The sequence below is a fragment of the Acipenser ruthenus genome, chromosome 25 (assembly GCF_902713425.1).
Source record: "Acipenser ruthenus chromosome 25, fAciRut3.2 maternal haplotype, whole genome shotgun sequence".
NCBI lineage: Eukaryota > Metazoa > Chordata > Actinopteri > Acipenseriformes > Acipenseridae > Acipenser > Acipenser ruthenus.
Genome location: NC_081213.1, coordinates 5893882 through 5916789, shown reverse-complemented (window position 1 = coordinate 5916789; position 22908 = coordinate 5893882). Strand labels below are relative to the sequence as shown.

The 22908-nt window shown below is 40.9% G+C and overlaps 1 protein-coding gene across 2 annotated transcripts; it reads left to right on the top strand.

Annotated features, from left to right (window-relative positions):
* Positions 1 to 1911: 1911 nt before the first annotated feature.
* On the top strand, positions 1912 to 20791 carry LOC117413811 (lethal(3)malignant brain tumor-like protein 4). Of its 2 annotated transcripts, none has more exons than XM_059000000.1 (22): positions 1912 to 1985; positions 4610 to 4734; positions 7445 to 7610; positions 8176 to 8329; positions 8830 to 8989; positions 9194 to 9245; positions 9431 to 9525; positions 10270 to 10374; positions 10476 to 10611; positions 11055 to 11146; positions 11438 to 11589; positions 11971 to 12047; positions 12163 to 12248; positions 12491 to 12601; positions 13291 to 13405; positions 13718 to 13817; positions 14136 to 14321; positions 14844 to 14975; positions 15346 to 15410; positions 15797 to 15963; positions 16405 to 16467; positions 16750 to 20791. In XM_059000000.1, the coding sequence occupies exons 2-22, from the start codon at positions 4624 to 4626 to the stop codon at positions 16876 to 16878; spliced, it is 2454 nt and encodes an 817-aa protein (XP_058855983.1). In that variant the 5' UTR covers positions 1912 to 1985; positions 4610 to 4623; the 3' UTR covers positions 16879 to 20791. The 2 variants fall into 2 exon arrangements, with proteins under 2 accessions (XP_058855983.1, XP_058855982.1); XM_058999999.1 differs by lacking the exon at positions 1912 to 1985 and adding an exon at positions 2187 to 2682.
* Positions 20792 to 22908: the final 2117 nt, after the last annotated feature.

Here is a 22908-nt window from a genome sequence, read left to right as displayed (position 1 = left end):
TTTAAGATCTTTGTCTATGCATTGTGTCCTGTTGGGGACTTTAAGAATATAAAATACCATTCCTTCACTCAAGTTCATACCAATTAGTTACAATTACAGATGTTTTTCTTTTCTTACACTCTAAACCTTATGTAAGTTTACCGTTATCGGCTGGTTTCACTGACCCCTATCGACCCTAATTTTGGACAACCTAATGTTACCTTATAATTTATTTATTTCTTAGCAGACGCCCTTATCCAGGGCGACTTACAAGATATCACATTATTTTTACATACAATTACCCATTTATACAGTTGGGTTTTTACTGGAGCAATCTAGGTAAAGTACCTTGCTCAAGGATACAGCAGCAGTGTCCCCACCGGGGATTGAACCCATGACCCTCCGGTCAAGAGTCCAGATCCCTAACCACTACTCCACACTGCTGCCCTTGGGTAAGGTAGCCCAAGATTAGTGCTAATCAGTGTCTGAAACCGGCAGTATGTGTACTATACAAGAATATGAAGTGGATACAACAATGTTAGGGGTCCCAGAGGACTTGAGTTTAATTGACGGTGCACTGGAATACTGGAGCAATTCAATTTGCTGCACATGAAGGCAATGTAAAGTAATCTTCAATATTAAGGCAGCTCCTCTATTCAGTATTAAAGTCAACGTGTGCTGTTCCAATTATATCAAAGTGTGTTTCCAACCCTTTAAAAACTGCCCATGTGATTTAAAAGAAAAAAGAAACTAATACTATAAAACTCCCTGAGTGCAATTGATGAGCTGTTGTTGGTTTCTCATGAGTTCAAGCTTTGGATTATTCCAAACCCAATGGACTAAAGGTCCCACTTTCACCGTCATTTGATTTTGCATTGGGAAGTGCCTGGAAGTGTTTCAGTGGAGCCATGGTACATTTGCCAACCTCTATGGTCTCCAAACCAGTAGGTCAAATATTGGAACATTCTTAAACTAGAAGAGATATCTTGCATATTTTGAAAGTTACAAACCCATATTAAAAAAAAAATATATAATAATCATTATTTGAGAGCTAATTCTTTGGGGATTCTTCCTAAAGCTATCTTAGATGATGGGACGGGGGGCAATCCAAAAATATGGTCCACTCTCATTATCCTGTGCTAAAGAAGATCCTTGGCAGGTTTCATCACTACTGGGCTAGCAATTCTCCATATTGTGTGGCAGACAGTTTGACAGACTCAGACCCAATTTTCTGACACATGACTGAGCTGTAATGAAGAGCATCCTTTGCAAATGTATTCACTATTATAAAAATGTAAGGAAGACATACACAGAGATACACCCAAAAGGATGTGATACATTTCCAAAGCAAGTTTCAGCATGATATGACAAATGGGTCTCTAAATGCAAAACTCAATATCATGCATCCCAAACAGTTGATAATAATATAATAATGTAACTAAGTATTAAACTAATCCAATGTCGCCTTGGTTTCTAATTTCTTTTGTTCAGATTTCCCAGTGAGATATTCAGAAATGTAGCAGTTTTTTGTTCCGTTTTGTAACATTAAGGTGGAATCGACTCGTTTAAAAAAAACGAGTTAATAATTACTGTAGACCGGAGTTCACGCTTTGTACATATAATTCACAAAATATTTATCCACTTAGATCACATATTTGTAATTAAAAAAAAAAAAAAAAAAAAACCTTAAACAAGTTTGTGCGAACTCTATGGAGTTCGAGAAGTTGCCCTGCCATAACTTTGAAAAAAACAAACAAACAAACAAAAACATATATGATTTATAAAATAGATACATCGGAAACTTTACATGGTACAATTGTACAAACAGTGACTAAAGGGGACATACTTCAGTTAATGATTGGTACTGTGATTCCTACGAACAATTCACAGCCTTGTTTAAGTATCACTGCGTTTTGGGGGCCAAAAATCGAACTGTATCTCAGAAAAGCCAACGCCTCGCCTGTCTGCGTATGTACACGTCTGAGACGAAACTGAGAACATTTAAAGTAAGTAGGGTTTGTTTACAATTAGCGCAATGACAGAAAATGCAGACCGTTTTATATCAAATAAAATAAAATAAATTCAACGGTTAAAAAAAAGTTTATGGTGACGCAAGAGTATTGCACGCAGATACATGTCATCATTTGTTTCCTACAAATTTCCGGCTTTGAAATAGCATGCATAGCTCATTGCCTTGTTCTAAATCGATCCGATTTTTTTTTTTTTTACCCATTAGACCGATGTTGTTTAACCCATTGTAGTTCGGACCGTATGCAGGTGTTTTTGACTCGGTTTCGTAAGCGGGGGTACCTTAGTTTGCTGACTGTACAGTGCAGTCTACGTTGTCTGGTGTCTGACCACTTTTGTCCGGCTTACCAAATCCCAATTCAAATGTACAAACGTGAAAGCACAATTCATAGTTATTATTAATGGTGGGCTGGTGGGCTGTAACACACGTTTTCCCCTGAGCTCTACACGATTTCAGCTTTGCGTGTAGATTATACTTGCAGAAATACGGTTCAGAGCGGGTTTCTGATTGATTTCTAGATCGCCTTTGCTATATGGAATAATACTCTCTGTTTATACCTTGCACGAATAGTTCTGCTAAAGTTTGTCCTGAAAGTTGGCAGGAGAGCGTATACGCTCGACGCATGCGCGCTGACCGCACTCTCCAGCACCAAATGAGAGTTGCAGAGAAACGAGGTGAGTTCCATAAAATCCAAATAATTTCTTCGTTTTAAAATCTTAGACACTAACAACCACCGCTTGCAAAAGGACATGCCTTGTTTTACAGTTTGCATGGAGTTTGGTTTATGGCTTCGCCTTTTAAAGATGGGAATCTTTGTAATAATGGCAAGTTTTCCCAGAAGAAATTAAAAGCAAAAGCATTTTAGTGTCAATTGCAAAAAAAAAACAACAACAACAATACATAACACGAGCGTGCTCATTCTGTTGCCAAGTGGGTTCTTCGGCACATTTTCAAAAATATTTTTCTGATTTAAAATGCAATATTGATAAACTTTCTTAGGGCAAAATGTGATTATGTCTACCGAATTGTAATTACGTGACAAGGAAAAAGTAAAGGATAAACTTCACAAAAATTGCGGTAAAATTGGGATACTGTCTGTTATCTATAATAGTAATTGTACTAGTGTGTTGTGTATTTATTTTATTTGAATAATAAAGATTATTTACATAGTTTAAGCGTGTTTGGGGGGCCTCTTCCCCGTTCCTCCGCCATTTTGTATCAGAGTCTAATCATGGGCGCTTACACATTACGCTTTATTATTACAGGAATGTATTGAACAGAAAAAACTTGAATATACAAATAAACTTCAAGCCTGTCTCTTGTATTTATGTGTACATGATTCATCCTACATATTGTAAATAAAGAAAACCCTCTTTTAAAAGCGTCAGGCCGAGAGCGATGTGTTTGTGGTGTTATTTAAAAAATAAAACTTTCATTTCACCTTATTAACAAAACAACGCGTAAGGAATCAAATCATTTTTGATTATTTGTGTTTTTTCATTTCACCGACCCAAACCTAATAATGCAATTAGTCAAATATTGTTAAAACAGGTGAAAACTGAACTTGTCCGTTTTATTTAAGTTTGTGTCGTCTTTTTTTACCGGTAAAAGTTGAACGTTTTAATTTGAAACACTGTCGTGATTCTAATTGCATTATTCCGTAATTTGACTGTTTAGATATGTAAATATATATAATTGTTTTCTGGTTATTATTGCATCTTAATTTGAAAATAAAGCTAGTCGCCCCCTAGTGGGACCTTCGTTTATTAACGGGGCGGATTTTTCTCGTAACGTCTTGTCTACCTCCCCAAAGTATTTCACAGGTACCCAGCTGCAGATTTTTAAAAAAAGCAAAATAGATTTTTGTGGGTTAATACGGGTTTTTACTACAGTGACTGGATGTGATTGGGTAAAACCAATTCTTGCGGTTACCCATTACACACTGTACAATGTATATTTACGAGTGATTATGTTTTCAGAATGTTTTTCAAAGTAAAAGATTTGTACGTAGCCCACGTTACCCATTACCCATTCAGTTTATTTGCCAAATTCATTGAATGAGGTAATCAAACAGCAGTATAAACACAGGACCACTACAGTACTAGAACATTTTCTTTTAACACGGGTCTGTGTTATTCAGGTTGAGCAATATAACGTGCTTCCTTCAATTTTTATTTTATTTGATTAATTTGGAATAAAATATATATGTATCTAAAATCTGTATTTATTTGAATGTGTGAATTTCAATAGAGATTTCTATGGAAAATACAAGTTCTATAACCCTATGCTTGAGAATGTCTGTCTGCTACACACAAAAGATGCGAACTAACTTTCCCATTTGGCTTTTATATTGGGGTGGCAATTGCTTGCCACTGCTCCAGCCCTCTAACAATGAAATAAACTGGTATTGCATGGCAGCTGCAGCCATTGTGGGTCTCACTATTAAGCTGATAAAGCCGAGGTGTGACTAAAGAGGTCACACAAGAAAAACGGTTAGAGAATAACAGTGTTCCTGCCTACTCTGTTCGTTTCAGTGTCAGTGACTATGCACTTCTTTCTTTATCTGCAATAACATGGCCCTGTTTCCATTGGTGTTTGAAGACGTTCCCTGAAAGATGGCAGAAAAGCCCCCAGCAGATACCTCAAGCTCGGAGACGGACTTCGACATGATGAGCGCCTTGGACTGGCAGAACGGCATTGCCACCCTTCCTGGCAGTGACATACGGGTGAGAACAGGGCTCTTGCCAGCTCTGCATGCTGCAAGTGGGGTCATTATTACCAGCAAGGATAGTGGAAAGCTTTCCTTGAATTGTAGGTAGTCTTGGGATGATAATGGAGTATCCTGATATTGTATTGATTTACAGTTTACAGTTTTTTGTATTGGTTGGGAGACTTGGGGGTAGTCGTTTTTTTCAGTAGTCCTTGTTTGCTTGATGTTGCTGATGATATCTCTTTGAGTGAGTTGGGGAGACTGGGTTCTACCAGCCTGCAGTCCTAACTGGGGCTGACAGAGTCCCAGTTTAAACCAGTTAGATTTCGGTCTGCTGTCGATTAGAAGTGAACAGGATTTTTGAAGCGCTAACTGTGTTAGACAGTAATGCTGACATAACAGCACTATGAGGATCTATAACAGTTTCCCATAGTAAAAACAAAGCAAAATAGAATACATTTAAGTGAAAGCAAGGTAAAGCTGAGAGGGGTATGGTAAAACACATCCGGGCAAAAATGGTGAACTCTGCATACAGTAACTGTGGGATAAGCATGGGGAAAACTGCAAAATTACTGAGCACGTTTTCAGCGATACTCTTTTCTCAGGTGGAACACACCACTCGTAGTGGGTCAGCAGCTCCACTAGGCCAGTCTGTAGATATCTGTGTTCACCAAACTAAGAAAAACTAAGAAAACAGGATTGCTAGGCTCATTTCACTACTGTCAACTGAAGCCGTGTGTCAATGGTCGTACGTTTTTTTTTTTTGTTTTGTTTGTTTGCGAGACCTGGGTGTAGACTGGAATTCTACAAGTCCAGACTTTAAAATCCAGATGCGGAGTGGCACAGCCTTGCCTTGCCTGATAGCCATCACTTTAGGAGAGGCCTGGGGTAAAATCTGACTGACAAGGGAAGTGAGTTTGGTGCTGTCCAGACCTGAGACACACACGTGTGTGAAAGAAAGTAGTAACATCCAAAACACTGGGATCATTAAAATAGAAAAAATATAAAACAAACAACAACCAAGTATAATTCCCAATTGGTGTGCTAGCATGGGAGGAGCTTCTATAGAACATCCTCTTCTCATTCCCAGCATTCTGAATGCTCTTATGCCTGGTTTAAATTTCAATGATCTCAACCAAAGAATTCTTCTTACTGTAGAAAAAATGTTGGTCTGTGGATGTCAGCGTGGTACAGCAGCAAACAACACAGTTGAATGGATAACAAAAAAACATTTTAAAAAGAAATGCTCATTTTAAACTGACTGACTGACACAACCAGGGTGTGATTTGTCAAGTTTCCAGTGGGGAGGATAAATACATGAACTACAAAACAGCAGGCAAGCCGATAGTAAAGATCATTCATGCGCCAACATCGACCACCATACAAACTCACTTATTGTCATTTTGTTATTATTCTCTAACTAAAAGGCAATAACAGTATATCCTTATAATCCACCCCCCCCCCCCCCCCCCCAAAAAAAAAAAAAAAAAAAGTTAAAAAACACTCAGGACAAGTAATTACACATAACCTCCTTGACAACTTGCTGTGCTCCTGTAGGAAGTGTATTTTTACCTCAAGATTAACTGAGCATGGAATGTACATATTTGAAACTGCCCTGACTTGCAGTACAAGACAGTTCAACCCGCTCTGTGATATTTCACGTTCCGTTAAACTTACCCAATCCCAGCAGAAACAAAGGGTAGCTGTTCTTCTGAGAACTAATTCCTTTGGCTTTGTGTAAGGCTTGTGTTTGAATCAAAACAATAAGGAGGTTTAAAAGGCTTTATTGGGAGAGTACACGGTGCGAGGATGTTAACAGCGAAAGGGATAGTGCAGCTGTTTAGTCTTCTCACTTCCTGTAACCCCTACAGAAAGGTCAACCCCCAATCAATATAACTGTTGAAATGCAAACGTACCTGAAATCAAACCTGTAATTAAGGTGTAGACACACATTTCAAACATAGTGTAACCCATACATTTATTTTCTGCCCTACAATTGTTTAAATACATCTGCTATCGATTTCTGGTTGCTTCTCTTCATTTTTCTAACTTGACTATTTTTTAAAAGGTTCAATACTTTTCAGCAGGCCCTTTCAACTCAAAGACAGCATAGCAGTGACAACGATGTGAACGCACTGACGTTTTAAATGTGTGTTCTGATGAGTCTTATTGGCTGACTCCTGTTGAAAACAGTGACGTCAGTGTATTCGCTGGTTCACAGCGTCTGCATGATGCAAAGAGGCAAAAGCACTGCACGAGATGCAGCATACATGTATTTGGGCATGACATCTGTATAAATGAACATTTCCAGCAGAAAGACATTGTAAGTGCGAAATCTATTCCTCCTGCCGGGGATGAGCCAGGGAACCCCCACCGCCGTCAAATCGCACCCTGGACAAAACTATTCTTAGTTTTTTTTTTTAAGAAAGCAGGCATGCATTTTTATCCCAGCCTGTGCTCTGTGAGGGTAGGTGGAAGTCTGGATCACTCACAGGGCTTATTGAAAATGCACACTGTTTCTGAAGGGCATTGTGTGACATCAATGCTAAGTGATGATCTGGCTGAAAAGAAGAAAGCACAGCAGTTTTTATTCTAGGAGTACTGCTTTCCTCTTGGAATGCACTGGCCATCCCGTTGCAGGCTCTGATAGCGGGGACACTGAGAATGGATTCGGATTGCTTCTGTGTCTGAAGGAGATCTGTAACAGTGTTATTTCTTGCTCCCAGTTTCGTATGAATGAATTTGGAGCTCTCGAGATCGTTACAGATGGGGAGATGGAAGCTGTGCAGGCAGCTGCCATGGCAACAGAGTCTTCAGACCCCTCTCCTGCAGACAAGCCCACCCTGCCTGTGGAGGGCGCTGCAGGCGGCACAGCTGTCGTGGAGTCTGCAGGTAAGCTGGTCTTGTATTGCTGCTTCTGTTCATTCAACACCCCTCAAGTAGTTTCTTGATTTCATTTTCATTGATCTTTTAATTATTTTTTAGTGTCAAGCCTCCTCTATGTACAGTAAATGCAATGATTGTCTACTGAAACTTATAGCTATACCTGGAAAAGATGTAAGGAATGAGTTGATACCTCAATAAATGTTATGGAAGACAGTAAAAAAAAAGTTTATTTATTTTTTCATAATACTGTACATACCAGAAATGAGAAATATAATAACGCAATACTTTGAATTTCTTGTTGTTTTATCCAGTTATGATTACAGTTGGCATGGGTGTTCTATAGCCTTAGCAATGTTGTATGTTGATCTTTGGCGAGGGATATGTTTGGACATGCCTCGTCCCAGTATTGATTTTGCTCATATTTGCTGTAATTTATTTTTAACTTTCTTACACAAGGCACTTGAGATTTAAATCTATTTTACAAGAGTCCTGGTCAAAGCCACAGATACTCACAATCAAATACAAACAATTCAAAGCCAAGTGAAATAACACATCTCTCCTGGCCCCCCAGAGCCCGTGCTCCTGGCCCCCAGCATCGTCACCCCAGAGGAGGCTCCCAGTGTGGAGGTGGTGTCCTGTGGGGCCTGCGGGGCCTCTGGCACCTTCGAGAACTTCATCGAGGGCAAGTTCTGCAGCAAGGCCTGCATTCAGTCACACAACAACAGGTACGCGATTTATTATTATTATTATTATTATTATTATTATTATTATTATTATTGTCTTTAACATTTTTGGAGTTCAGTGCTCAGGAGATGTGCCAGTCAGGCACAGTGGTGGCAGGCACCATGAAAGTCCTTGGCTTCTTTTAACCAAAGACCGCTGAATTGCTGAGACCATCAAACCTATTTTATTTATTACCTGAGAGGAATGGGAACCTACGCTGGCCCCAAGTAACCTAAAAAAAACATCACCTTAAACTTCAGCAGTTCAGGAACAATTAAAACTTCATACAAAGTTGCTGCATGGGGTAACTGGACAACTTCAAACTGCTGCACAATTAACAGATTTTAACAACCTCACTTAAAATAAACATGTTGCTCACATAACAGTGAATTTCATTAAGCAGTGTTTTGTACGTCCTTAAGAAAAAGAAGAAAAAGGGCCCTAGGTATGTAGTGAGTGCCAGAACGTTGAACCTGTCAGGCCTTGTTCCCTAACCGAGCAGCAGCAGCAGCAGCAGAGCCAGCCCGGTGGAGCAGAAGAATGGAGAGACGGCCAGCAATCCCAGCAACGAGAGCGCGCAGCCCCTGAAACGCATCCGCAGGAAGAGGAAGCTCCTCACGGAGTCGGACGATGAGGAGGTGGAGAATCCAGAGGAGGAGGAGGTCAGGAGCTGCTTTTAACCTTTCGATAACTGTGTCGAGGAGGCTACGTGTTTTACATTTTAGTCACTCAACCACCCCCCACCCCCCCCTTGTTTATTGAAATGCATCTTGTCCACCCCACCCCCCTATGCACCACCAAGTATAATGGCTGTCTTTGTCTTGGTAGATGTCTACTCCCTTTGTAATGTGGTTTTGGTTTTACAGGAAAAGTCCAAAGTTGGAAAAGGACGCAGAGCAGCCAAGCAGACAAAGCCAGGTGAGGGGGATTATAATAATTTGAATCTTCTATATAATAGAGACGCCTATGGCATGTTAAGCATGTAAAGTATGTTTAGCGCTGTGCATTGAAACCCATAGATGCAGCATTGCACACTGAAGCATGTTCTGTCTCTTTGTTAATATTGGGGTACCCCTGACATTGTTCTGTTTCCCCCTTGGCAGTGGCCACGGCCCCTGGGAAGAAGAAGGTGTGGAGCTGGCCAGCTTACCTGGAGGAGGAGAAGATGATCGCTGTGCCACTGAAACTCTTCAAGGAGGTCAGTGACACTTCACTGGAATACTGACAGTGGCTGTCAGGGTATTCTTATTAAGTGCGCGTCAGGCACGTCAGGTCTAATTAATTTTCACACGTGCAGTTAATTTTAGACGCACTGTTTAAAAGTATTTTTTTCCAGTCAAACGGGTTTAAATGGCCCTGCATATCAACAAAGCACTCACTAGGCATCTCCAGCCCCGCACCACCCTTTCGTTCGCTATCACTTTCACCTATGTAAGAAATAAATAATAATAAAAATAATAGTCGTACATACCGATCAATCATCTCCGGATCACTCGTTTTATCACCAAACTCCTCAATAATGCGATCAAAGTCATTATTTTATTACTATAACATCTCAAAAAAGCTCTGCAAATGTCTGTGATAGTCTCTGTGCGCTGACGCACTCAGCCAACTTGTTTACTATGCCGCCCCGTTATCTGATACCAGGGCCATATGTATGACTAATCATGAGAGAGGCTTTTATTTATTTATTTTTTTTCGACTTGTCTCGGCTCCTGTCGCTCCCACTCGGCAATTGAATGGTTTTTTCGGCTTTTTCCGGCGAAAAAACGACTAGAAACCCGTTTTTTGCGTTGCTATAATGATGTCGGACCCAGTCCGACAAAGGACCTGAGAGAAATAATTGCAATGTCGGACCCAGTCCGACAATGGACCGCAAAGGGTTAAACAAGTCTGAAGTGTTGTTTAATATGGAGGCTTTGTCTGTTTTTTCTATCTCCAGCACCAGTCGTTCCCTCAGAGCCGCAATGGGTTTAAAGTGGGTATGAAGATGGAAGGGCTCGACCCTCTTCACCCTTCCATGTTCTGCGTGCTGACTGTGGCTGAGGTCAGTCTCTTAACGGTGGACCTGAAATGTGAAAGATCCATAGAAAGTGACTTGCTTACAACAGGTTACTGTTCAATGTTTTCATTTCCGTTTTTTCCCAGGTGCAAGGCTACAGGATCCGGCTGCATTTTGACGGATACCCGGAATGCTATGACTTCTGGTTGAACGCAGACTCCTGGGATGTGAAGCCAGCAGGCTGGTGTGAGAAAACCGGGAACAAGCTGCTTCTTCCAAAGGGTAGGGATTCGCTGTCTCCTCCGGCTCACTACTATACTGACCTGACCTTAGAAGATAACCTTTATTTATGAAGCATGTTAATAACCAAGAGACAAAATCATCTTGTGGAACTCCAGTTACTTGAACACGTCAAATTACGAAGCTTTAGATTGAATGAAAGTGCGTTCTCTAGGAAAAAACATCATCGGAGCACAGAGGCCAATACAGGCCACTGGGAGCCCCAGCCAAGATCTCTGCGTGACCCGGATTTGAACCCGGCACGCTCCTTATCCTATAACTCACCCTGCATTGCGCTTTGGTAGTGCCTTTTCTGTGTGAGACACTGGGAACCCTCAGTCTGTTTATTTATTTATTTATGATGGTGAAACAGTGTTTTAATAGCAAGGTGATGCATGGTATAAATCTCAGTGGACGTGTTATTGAAATACAGAAATTGTCTGCAGGTTGCAAGGATGGCGAGTTTAACTGGAGCACCTATGTGAAGAACTGCCGGGGTCAGACAGCCCCTAAGCACCTCTTCAAGAGCCTCAACACAGTGAGTACAGCTGGGAGGACAGGCCTGGCCATAGGGGCACTTTACAGGAGCTCCGTATATCTGGGTGAGAAATGAGACCCCCGGCGCATCACTTACATTTAGCACGGGTATTTCTGAAGAGGCACATTGATTGCATTTTTATGTGGAATGATAGCTACTGGGATTCCTTTACTTGTAAACTTTACATTACAAGTGATAATTGTTTGCCGTTCCTTTAGCCCTTCATTCATTACTTGCGTAACTCTCCCTTTTTCCCGTCAGTAATTGTTTGATGCTGTCTTTGCTTCTCAGTCCGTGACGCCCTCGGGGTTTCGGCCGGGGATGAAGCTGGAGGCAGTTGATAAGAAGAACCCATCTCTGATCTGCGTAGCCAGCATCGCCGCCCTGGTGGACAACCGGCTGCTCATCCACTTCGACAACTGGGACGAGAGCTACGACTACTGGTAACTGACTGCTAGGGTATCAGTGAGAGAGACGGGGCAGCTTACTGAGCTGCTTCAAAATTTGCAAAGGAAAAACTAACTTACTAGACCCACAGGGACAGGTTTATGAAGGTCTTTACATACTCAATAATATATGCCTACGTGTTAAATATTATCAGTTTTATTTTCTTGACAATAAAATGAAGGGAATTGCATTTTGGTGCAAAGACTTTCTGTCCCAATTCAGGTTGATATGGCAACAGGGAGATGGTGGTGGCATTATGAATTCATTTTTAGATACAGTGAGTTTCAAGGTTCTCGGAGGGACTAATGACCGCTCTGCTTGACTTAATTGCCTGAGATGATCGGTTTTATTTCTTTTCTTCTTGTTTTGTGCTCCAGGTGTGAAGCCAGCAGTCCCTACATTCACCCTGTGGGCTTCTGTCAGGAAATGGGGTTAACCCTTACCGCGCCAGCAGGTGAGTCTGCAATGCTGCTGCCGCCCCATGAACTGATAAAATGGGCAACTGTCTCCAAGCACCACGTATCAGAAGGGCTGGTTGAAAACTGAAGCACTGTTTTGCTCTCTTTCAGAATACAAGCACCCGAAAAGCTTCTCCTGGGAGAAATACTTAGAGGAGACCGGATCCCAGGCAGCCCCGGCAAGAGCCTTCAAACAGGTAGGGGCTGAAAACAGAGGAGAGCCAGCAAATTATAATATGTTTTATGTATTTAAAAAGTTTTTGGCTTATGTTAAATATACGTGCTCTTGGGGGAAGTTATCTTGTCTCCCTTTAGCTAAAACTATATGTAAGATTAAATAGGACACCTGTGCTAGAAATTGCTGAACTGTGGAACGTGGTCAGGTTGGAGGGTGTGGTGCTTCAGTGTCCTCAATGTGTCCCACCCTGTCCCCTCTCAGAGACCCCCCCATGGCTTCCAAGAGAACATGAAGCTGGAGGCCGTGGACAAGAGGAACCCCATGCTGATCCGCGTCTCCACCATCGCTGCCACAGAGGAACATCGCCTCAAGGTAACCACTAGGGGCAGCGCACCCCCCACTCCAGGGGCGTCAATCTGAACTGGACCAAAACCAAAAGACCCCTGTGATCAAATTGCATTTCATAAATGGATTAAATTAAAAATACAATGTCCACTTCTATAGAATGCAATATTGGAGCTTTCACCAATGGCGATGTGCATTGCAAAAGCACGCTAAAACTATTAATGTCGTTAATAAAGATTTAAAACCAGCCAAAGATTGACTGGTAGTGTAAGTAAGGTACTCCCTAGCTGAAAGCCTTGCTGCCACCTATAGACCCCTTGACCGGTCAGGGGACCCAAGCCAACACCAGATGGGTGAATTAGGAACATCTTTCTTTGTGCAGATCTGTTAGTAACTAGACCAGACTAACTTGGGTTAGAATGAGGGGATCTTACCATCATAATCTGTCAAATTTAAAAGAAGTGCTAGCAATCTGGATCTGTAACCTACAATTAAAAAAAAAAAAAAAAAAAATGTAAATTAAAAACTGCACTGCAAGAATTCACCATTGTCAATAAATCTGTAGACCAAGTATACAAATGCAATAAGCTAAATATTTAATAAAGTAACTAATGACTTTACAGGTTTTTTGCAGTGCAATTTAGTATAATTTTATAATGTAACATTTCCTTGTTTTAAACTTTTGTCCATTAAAACCTCCTCTGTCTGTACGACAGATCCACTTTGATGGCTGGAGCCAGGAGTATGATTACTGGGTGGATGCAGACTCCCCCGACATCCACCCTGTCGGCTGGTGTGCCAAGACTGGGCACCCCCTGCAGAACCCACTGGGTAAGAGGCTAAGGGGACACGCAAAAACAATGGCCTTTCTCTGTCACAGTTGGTTTTACCTGTGGATGCCTGAGTTCAGATCTGATGTTTTTGATAAATCTTTACATTATTCATAAGCATATGACTATATAGTGTGATTATTGCACTGTCAAGGTCTAATAAGTTTGTTGATCCTCAGTGAAAGTAGTTGACACAACAAAGCCAGCTCAGATACAGCCCTGCTTGACACAGTGGGTGGTCGTTGCTGGAGAGCTGGAGGGAGGCTGAGGATCCAGCAGCTGATGCTTGTCTTTGTGTGCCCTGCTGTTGTAGGACCGGTAGACTCCACCGCTCCCCCGGGACAGGGCTGCCCCACGCAGGGGTGTCACGGAATCGGGCACATCAAGGGACCCCGCTACGGAACACACTACACGTAAATAACACGTCCCCCCGTGTGCTCCTAATCTCGTTTATAAAGAACTAGATAAGGAAAAACAAACTGATAATAATGTTACAAATCCAGCAAGAAACAACAGTGAATGTTCATCCATGTTCTTGTACTCAAACAGGGATGTCCATGTTTAGCTGTCGTGTTCTGTGTCTGTTTGTTCTGCCTGATGCTTATGGACATGAGAATGACCAAAATCCACATGAAATAAAGCGGACAAAAAAAAAGTTTGCATTAATGATCTGTGCCTTTTCAGTGGTGGTCTTTGTGATTTATAGTTTTGTGTGGGGGTTTGGTTCACAGAGCGGTAAGCTGCCCGTACTCTGATGTCAACCTGAACAAGGAGGGGCTGCTTCAGGACCGTCTGATTGGAGAGAAGCCGCCCGCACTGGCAGGGCCACAGAAAGCAAAAAGAGTGGAAGTGCCGACGCCAGTGAGCGTGCCAGCACCCACCGTGCCAGAGCCCTCGGACGACTCGCCACAGTCCAGGTCAGCACCCAGGGAGGCATGTACCAGGCAGCAGGGCGGTAGTGGAGGAGCTTGCACATGGGTTTGAGATATATCTAGAGGACTGAAGTATCTTGCTCTTAATTGTACTGTAATTCTTGGTATGTATTTTATTGTATACAACTGTAAGTCACCCTGGGTAAGGACGTCTGCTAAGAAATAATAATAAAATAAATAATAAGTGCTTGTCCAATTGTGATGAAACTTGGTAGAGCTATTCTTAAGTTATTGAGAGAACCTCTATCTTAGGATATAAGGATTCAACCTGCCCTAGATGACTACCCTTGTTCCTAGGTGAAGGTCAATTCTTTTCACTTTTTAAGTTTAAAGGAAAATCTCCTAGAATAGGTGCATTATAACTAGGATAAAGGAACACTAGATGGTGCTGTTGTTCAGCAGGAATTGCTTATTACTAGTTTTTCACAAGAAATCAAATGATGCATGTTAGTCTGGAGGTTCTGCAGACCGCTCTCACTCCCTGCCTGCCCTCTTCTTTATCTTCAGGAAGTCGTGGAGCACAGAGAGCGAGCGGTCAGGCCGCAGCAGTGTCCAGAGCCTCCCTGAGCAGACGCAGAGCTCCGAGGAGAGGACAGAGGGCACCAGAGAGCCCAGCGAGAACAGCATCAAGGCCAAAAAGTAAGCAGGCACAACTACTGTTAACATGGTGCAGTGCAGCTGAACGCAGTAGATATGCAACTCTCTAAACACAGGAGAGCCCATCACAAAAGCAGGTTCACAATGAAGAATACCACGTTCCGATATCTATTGCGGACGTCCTGTTTTGAGAAACAGTGCGATGTCATTGTGATAGTCATCCATGCTGATTGCAAACATGCTGTATTGGTAAACTGCACATTAGCAGGACAGAAGGCTGAATAGAACACATTGTATTTATAAATGCATTGTTGAAAGGGCTTTATGTATGAGGCATGTGATAAGGGAATCGGTTTGTAGCATTACTGCTAGTCTTGTAATAAGGGTTGCATTTTTTTTTTTCCCCTCCAAGGAACGGTCCTATTCCCAAATGTTTGAAGCTGCACCTGGTAAAACAAGAGCTGGGAGATGGAAAAGGTACCTTGAGCCGTCTCTGCCCTTTTCTGTCCTATTTTTTTCTTCCTTTATTTAGAGTATGTTTCGCTGTATTTATTAAAACATTTGTTACATTTTTTCTGTTTTATGATATCAATTTATCCAAATGCATGCACATTAAGATTTATTTTGTGCCAAGGTCTTTACACAAAATGCAATTTGCACCATTTTTAAAAGGAAAATAAACAAAGTGTTAATGTTACATAACTAGTAACAAACTTCTTAAGCCTCCATTGGATGTAGGAAATACCACATTCAGACTTTCTTACATCCACAAGAGGCAGCTTTAGAAAAAAAAAAAACGTTTTTAGTGTATGTGGTGTTTATGGAAGGGGAATGACAGTCCTTTCTGTTTGTTGCACCTGCAGAGACATCGCTGAGTCTGCAGGAGGCGCTCCACGAATCAGTGTTCATACCTCCTTTCTCCTCGAACCCTGCTCACCGCATCCAGTTGTGCTGGGAGCAGCACTGCAAGTTGCTGCCTGAGGTGCTGGGGCTCACCGCCAAGGGAGTGGCAAAGTGGACCACCGAGGAGGTAACCACCAGTGTGGCGCCTATAGGGATGGAAATAAGTTTGATTAGCCGCAGTTTATAGGTAACAAGCCCAGGTTTGTCTTATTAAACTCCTAGTAAAACCAGGAATGGGTCAAACTGCTATGCAATATGAGTCTTATTTCCATCCCTGGTTATCTATTTTACATGGATGATTCTGCTTCAACAAGCTGTCATTGATAATGTTAAACAAGACATTGTTTCCAAATGTAATGTGATTTCAGCTGACAAAAAAAGGCTGACTAATTCTTTGTTTCTTTTCATGTGGAGATTTTTGCATTCGTGTAAATGGTAAGAGCTGCATCTCCCTACTGCAAGTCATAGTGGGCAAGACGCTAAGCCTGACACAGATAACTGATGTTAGATCACCTGGGATATGGAAATGGAAGCATTAATGTAATATTTCTTTTCCTGTGTTTATTAGGTGGCCAGCTTTGTTCAGGGATTGCCTGGATGTAGAGAACATGCTCCCGTTTTCAGGAATGAAGTAAGAATTTTATTATTATGATGCTTTCATTGTCAGTGGCTCGTTGATTGCTGTGACTCATGCCCCATATGGTGGGAGAGTGTCTGAAGTTTGCAAAAAGCAACAGTCTTGCTGACCTTTGACCTATTATATACAATTCACGTTGGTGCCACTTTTAAGCTCGTTTCATGGGCTTTCCAACATAAAATATTAAACGGAGAAAGGGATAGAGCAGCCCCTCCTAGTCATGAACGAATGCGCGAGGCTGCTCGGGTTAACCTGGCCCTTCCTTTCTCCCCCCAGCAGATAGACGGGGAGGCTTTCCTCCTGCTGACCCAGGCGGATATCGTGAAGATCCTGGGCATCAAGCTGGGGCCGGCGCTCAAGATCTACAACTCCATTCTCATGTGCAAGAGCGCTGACGAGGAGTGAGGCGGGCAGGTTAATGAACTCTGAGCGAGCAAACACAACTGGAGCTGCTAGAACACTGCATCCCTAGAGAAAAGAACAAAACACCCAGACCCCACTTACACTGACTTCTCATACAAGGCCCTCCCTAAGAGAAACTCAGACGCCATGTAAACTGTCCAATACAGCCCATCACTTAAACAGGAGGATGAAAAGCACACAGGCAATACTGTTACAGGTGAAGTCCCTGTGTGTCTGCACTGATGGCTTTGTTCTGTACCTCTTTTAAACACCAGAGGGTGGTGGAGGGCTGTTTTGAAGTAAACGCAAGTGCAAAGACACATTTTCAAAGAGGAACAAAACCAGTGAGACACAAATCAGAACAATAACTTACTTGCTTCTTCCTCATACAAAGAGCTTTCTTGCTTGTTTTAAACTATTGCAATTGCCTTTGCACTTGATTCCAATTGGGGAGGTATGAATCAAACCTGCTATCAATTCTGGATTTTGAGTCATCATTTGTCATCTTATTGACAGCATCCACTGTTATCATTCATCGGAGACCGTGTGGAATAGTTCACTTCTCTGAAACTGTCAATGTGCAAAGAGTATTCAGCATATGAGAGGGATAACCTTATGCACACAAAATGAACTTACGTTTATTTCATTTTAAATAGTAAGTCAGATGTCATTGTACTTGCTTTTTTACATTTCCCTTACTGTTTGGTATTTGCAATCATTACCCCTCTACCAGACCCCTGCCCCATCGACTCTACAAGTACATAGACAGAGACTAGGTGGGCTACTAGAGTTGAAAGGTCATATTGTCACATGATGTGAATGGATGAGGAAGTCTGCTCAGTCCTGGCACATAGGATTCTCCATACAAGCTCAAAGCCAGGTACAGGCAGATTTAGAGTGAAAAAAATAGAGAACTCAATATTGTAGCAACAGACTCCAGAACTACGCAGAACGATTGCAACATCATCAAATAGTTAAGAATGTAAAAAAAATCAATTTAAATGACGTTTGACAAACGGTAGGCAAGCGTTTCGTGAATTGAATCAAACAGAAAGAGCGTTACAGAAGTAAGGTGGGCGTTTGAAAGTTTTTCTTAAAGGGATCACTGTTTTCACTCTGTATAAAGTTTGACTGGCTGCTCAGAGCCCTAGGGGCCTGTTTTCCCAAACTTTGTGTCAGTTATACGGTTCTACAATTCACTTTGGAATTCATATAGCGCCTTCCACGACAATTTCTTCCCAAGGCACTTTGCAAGAGTCATAATTCAATCTTTTGAACGCAATTAAAAACATATTTAACTATTATTTTTAAATCTCCCATACATCCCAACTCATAAATAACTAACAAGTCACAAACTTAATTAATTAGGAAAATGTCTTTTCTGAAGAAATGCCATTTGAACACCGTCATAGACTATGAATCTCACAGGAAGCGTCAGGGGATTTCAGGGATTCTGGGTAAAAATAAACCCTTAAAGAGTAAATAACTTCAGATGTCATTTGAGTGTCTGTAGCTCTGTTACTCCAGGTTTAACTTGTATTTATTTAAGTTGTCTGGCTTTCAGAAAACTTTCCTTCCTTCTAAATGATGCTATAATTTCATCATTGAATTCAATATGAAACACCACAGGCATAGCAGCAGGTAATACATTGGGTTTCCTTGGAATTTGCAGCCATTATTTTATAGTGTAAAAGATACAACTATAGCAACTCTGAATCTCTCTGAATGATTGCAAAGATCGTAAAATGGTAAGGGAACAATTTAAGAGAGAAATTCAAACTAAATGAATGTAGTTTGGAAACCCAAGGCAGGGTGCCAGGCCCCTGCAAGTTTTCTTATTTTGGACATAGGGGACCACATCTTAGCCAGACATACTGGAGCAAGCAAAGCCGAATGCTAAAATACATTCTAAATGTATTCCCAGGAGCCTGTTCTGTGAAACCACAACGCAGTGGTTTGCAACAATGAAAAGGCAGATTTAGTGTCTTGCTGAATATAATTATTATTATTATTATTATTATTATTATTATTATTATTATTATTGCGATTGAAAAGCAAGCTTTTTAGTTTGTTCATAATAAATATATATATATATATATATATATTACACACACGTTTCAGTGTGTAGAGGATTTTGAACGAGCAACTGGAAAGTTGTCTTTATTATATACATATATATATTTATTAAAAGTAATAACTATGGTAATTAACTTTTGAATGGCAGAAATCATTTTCCAGGGTAATAACAGGCAATGCTGACTCTACAGTTGAGTTTCTGATCCCACAACATGCAAGCCTCTTAAAAGAGTGATTACCAGGCATTTAAAGAAAATCGATTTTCTCTTCTTTTACTGGCGTCAGCAACATTTAATTTCATCAGCTTTGCAACCAAGCTCATTTTTGTCTTGGATAAGTGGACTATTTGCTTCAAAATATCATCCAAAATTTGCTTTCAAAATATCACACTTCTCGCCACTTGTCAGACCTCCCCCCACCTTACCCAAGCTGTGGCACTGACTGCTGCTCTATTGCTTTGTGATGCCTGTGTATGAACCATGAGTTCACTTCCTGTGCAGCAGGTATTAGAACCGCACCTGAGCCCTGTGTTCTAGTGGTGTTCTAATACCTGCTGCACAGGAAGTGGACTCGATGTTGTAGCAGGTTAAAGAGCCTCACAAGGTTCAAAGTAGAAATAAAATCATTTGGTTGTTATTTCTTTAAGTAGAGTTTATTATAAACATCACACCTTATTCTGGATCACTTCAAGCTGCACTGTCCAGACAATCATGCACCATTTTAAACTGATCCCTTAGTGTTCTATAGTTCATTCTTAGGTAACAATTCTTGACTAACGCTATTACATGACATTTGCATGTTCTTTTTTTCTTTAGGTGTTATGTAAGGGACAACTTTGTGAAACATTTAAAAACCGAGTGAGACACTGCACCTTTTTAAAACATTTTTTGTTGTTGTTTTTCATCTGTGAAAGTCTTTTGAACATCTTTGCCGAGAGGATTTGCACACAAATTCACCGTTCAAATCCTAATCCTCCTAACAAAGCCTTCGTGAAGAGGCCCTTCTTTTAAAAGTGTCACCACAAGCACTTTGAGATTTAGTAATGGAGTTTAGCTGGGGATGCTCAGTGAGCTGCAATTTTGTTCGTGTCCAGTAGACAGCGCTGTTGTACAGTTCCACATAAACCATTTGTTAAATGCTTGTATATGCTGTTGTATTGTATTTTTGTTGTTGTTTATGAAATGTGTATTTAAAAACAACAATACTTCCGCAAATTGAATGTTTAAAAAAGCCTTCCATATTCAGAATCTGCCTCACACAAAACCTGTGAATTAGTTTAGAGAGAAGGAAGGCAGGACTTTTATACTTTGTTTTTATATTTAATGTACTTAAATAAGACACAGACATAGGAATGACAATGTAAGTAAAACACATGCTCTAAGCAGCTATACCTCGTCATATTATAGTTTCAGAGCAAGGATATTTTATTTACACATCGTTATTCTAAATGAGATGTTCTGTATACAATGGATTGCTGGGTATATTCTGTATGAAATGTTTTTTGTTTGGGGGGGTATTTACTATTATTAATAATTTGTCCACAGGACTATAACTGTTTTTGTGTAAATGCTAATGCAAAGATCTACAATGTATTGAACCAGCAGCTTTAGAGAGGGGTTTGAAAGGGGAATCTAAGCATCTGCTCCTGGTATTTCCTGCATACATTTTGCAGAACACAGAGATGTACTAAACAGTATAGCAAGCTCTGATTTCTCCTTTCCAAGAAATACTGCAGTTCTCTTTAAAATAAATAAATGAAAGCGCAGTTACATGATTTTTCCACAAGGTGGTACTGTGATAAAAGAAAAATCCTTTACAAATAAAGGTACATTAAAAACAATGTGGATGTTGAAATAATAATTATGTTTACAGTGCACACTCCTCTCTGTCCTCACGGTGTTCTTGTAAAGATATCAAGACTGACCAGTAGTTGTCATCTATTCTTTAATTTTCTGCTTAGGACGGAGACAGACTAAAGGTTTGTTTTCACAATTTAAAAAATTGATCCAATTTCATTGAAGCAACGTGACTGTGAAATGCAGGGCCTATGGAGAACAACAAAAGGACCAGCAGTGAATTAGGTTGCCCTATGTATAGCGGATGCTACCCAAAAAATAAGTATTCATTTTATTCTGTCGTCTGCAATCTGATTTTGGGTACTTTTACACATTTAGTAATCTCATTTTAGTCCTCAGTTTAGTTGGGCCGGGGCGAGTTTTTTTATTTCTGGATATTATTTCAAAATGCAAACAAATATTCAAATGTTCTTTTCAAGCTGAATTACCTGAACAAATGTTACTTTGTACCATATTGCATTAAAGATGGCTGAGCGCCCACTATCCATATCTAACCCCCGCGGCTGTAATAAACTGTTCGTGATCATCCGTTGAAAAATAAAAAATAAAAAAAAATGTCAAGCTGGATTCTGCCATGCAAGTTATCAAGCATAAAGCATTACAATCCAGACCTTAACCACTTGAAGCATCAGAAATCCTGAATTCCTCAGCACTTTACTACAATTGATGATGTGTGCACTGGCCTCACTCAGCATCTCTAACTGCATGCAAATCTCTTTTGTGCTGTACATCTGCAGGGATGGGAATAAGACTCCCCATTGTATTGCAAGCTAATCTAATCCTAGTTTTATTATGAGTTTAATAAGACACACCTGAGCTTGTTATCTATACACTGGGGCTAATCAAACACATATTAAAACTGGGACAGGGTGGCACTGCTGTGCAGGAGGAATCTCATTTCCATCCCTGTAGCTGTGCTTTATACAGAGAATAGATTAACAGTTATTTACATTTTAAACTACTATATTCTACATACCTGGCAAGGGTTACAATACAGTGGCGTGCCATTTATTTAGGAATAGTTTCCATACTTTATACCCGATTGTACTGTATTAAGAATCTTGTTTCATCTTGTTTAAAAAATATTCTGAAGCTGCATAATATAATTTCATTCATTGTTTATTAGCCCATGTTATTACGGTTTCTACACTGAGTGTTTGGCATGCTTTATGAAGTTATGAAATTATTGCAGAGTGATTTCCATCGGTCCTGTGCTGCCATCTTCGGATCCTACAGTAGCTGTTATGTTGTCACGGTGACTCAAGCACTGAAATGCTGACTGTCGGTGGTCGCATCAGACAGATGTTATATAATGTTTGCACGTGGAAAAAGCTCCTGGCGACCGTGAGTCGCACTTAATCTGAGTGGAACTCTCCAATTTCACTGCACATGGTGGTGGGTAGGTTCACACTAATCCCTAGATCTATAGAGTAGTAAACTCCACCAGGACAGGGCCCTATTTATCCCTTAAACAGGCTGCTTTTAGCTCTGCCACAGTCCAAACCGTTACCACAGTCCAAAGAGACACTAATGAAATCCTTTTCCAGTCCCAGACGACTGGAGCTAGACCAGGAGTTTGTTTATTTGTAACCGTGGGCTCATCGTGTCTGTCTGAACACACAGAGTCTGATTTTTATGGCAAAGAGGCAGCGACTCTCAGCCAGCGTGTTCGTGAACCGGGGCTCGTGAAAAACATCCAGGAGACAAACCAGCGTCCACTTCATGTTGATGTTCTTGTTTGCGCAACAAATTTGGTTGTCAGGTTTCTGCTGCTCGGTTTTGTTGCAGGGAAGTTTACATTACATTAAATGGCAATCCTCGCAGCTAGAGTGAGCAGAAAGATGAACTGTCAGCAAACAGGAGATGGAAGGTTAGGAAGAGGCTGAGTAAGGGGAACTAACAGGAGGGAAGATTAAATAAAGAAGACAGACTGGAGTGTTAGTAATGCGCGTCTTGAGAGACACAATTCTTTGCCATGGCAGCCTGAAAATGATTGTCCTCACAGCAGATTAGTAACTTCAGTGTCTTGCTATCTTTTGCCGCAGATGTCTAGGAATCTTGGGAGACGGTTGAGGGGTTAATTAGAAGTTTGGGGTTAGAT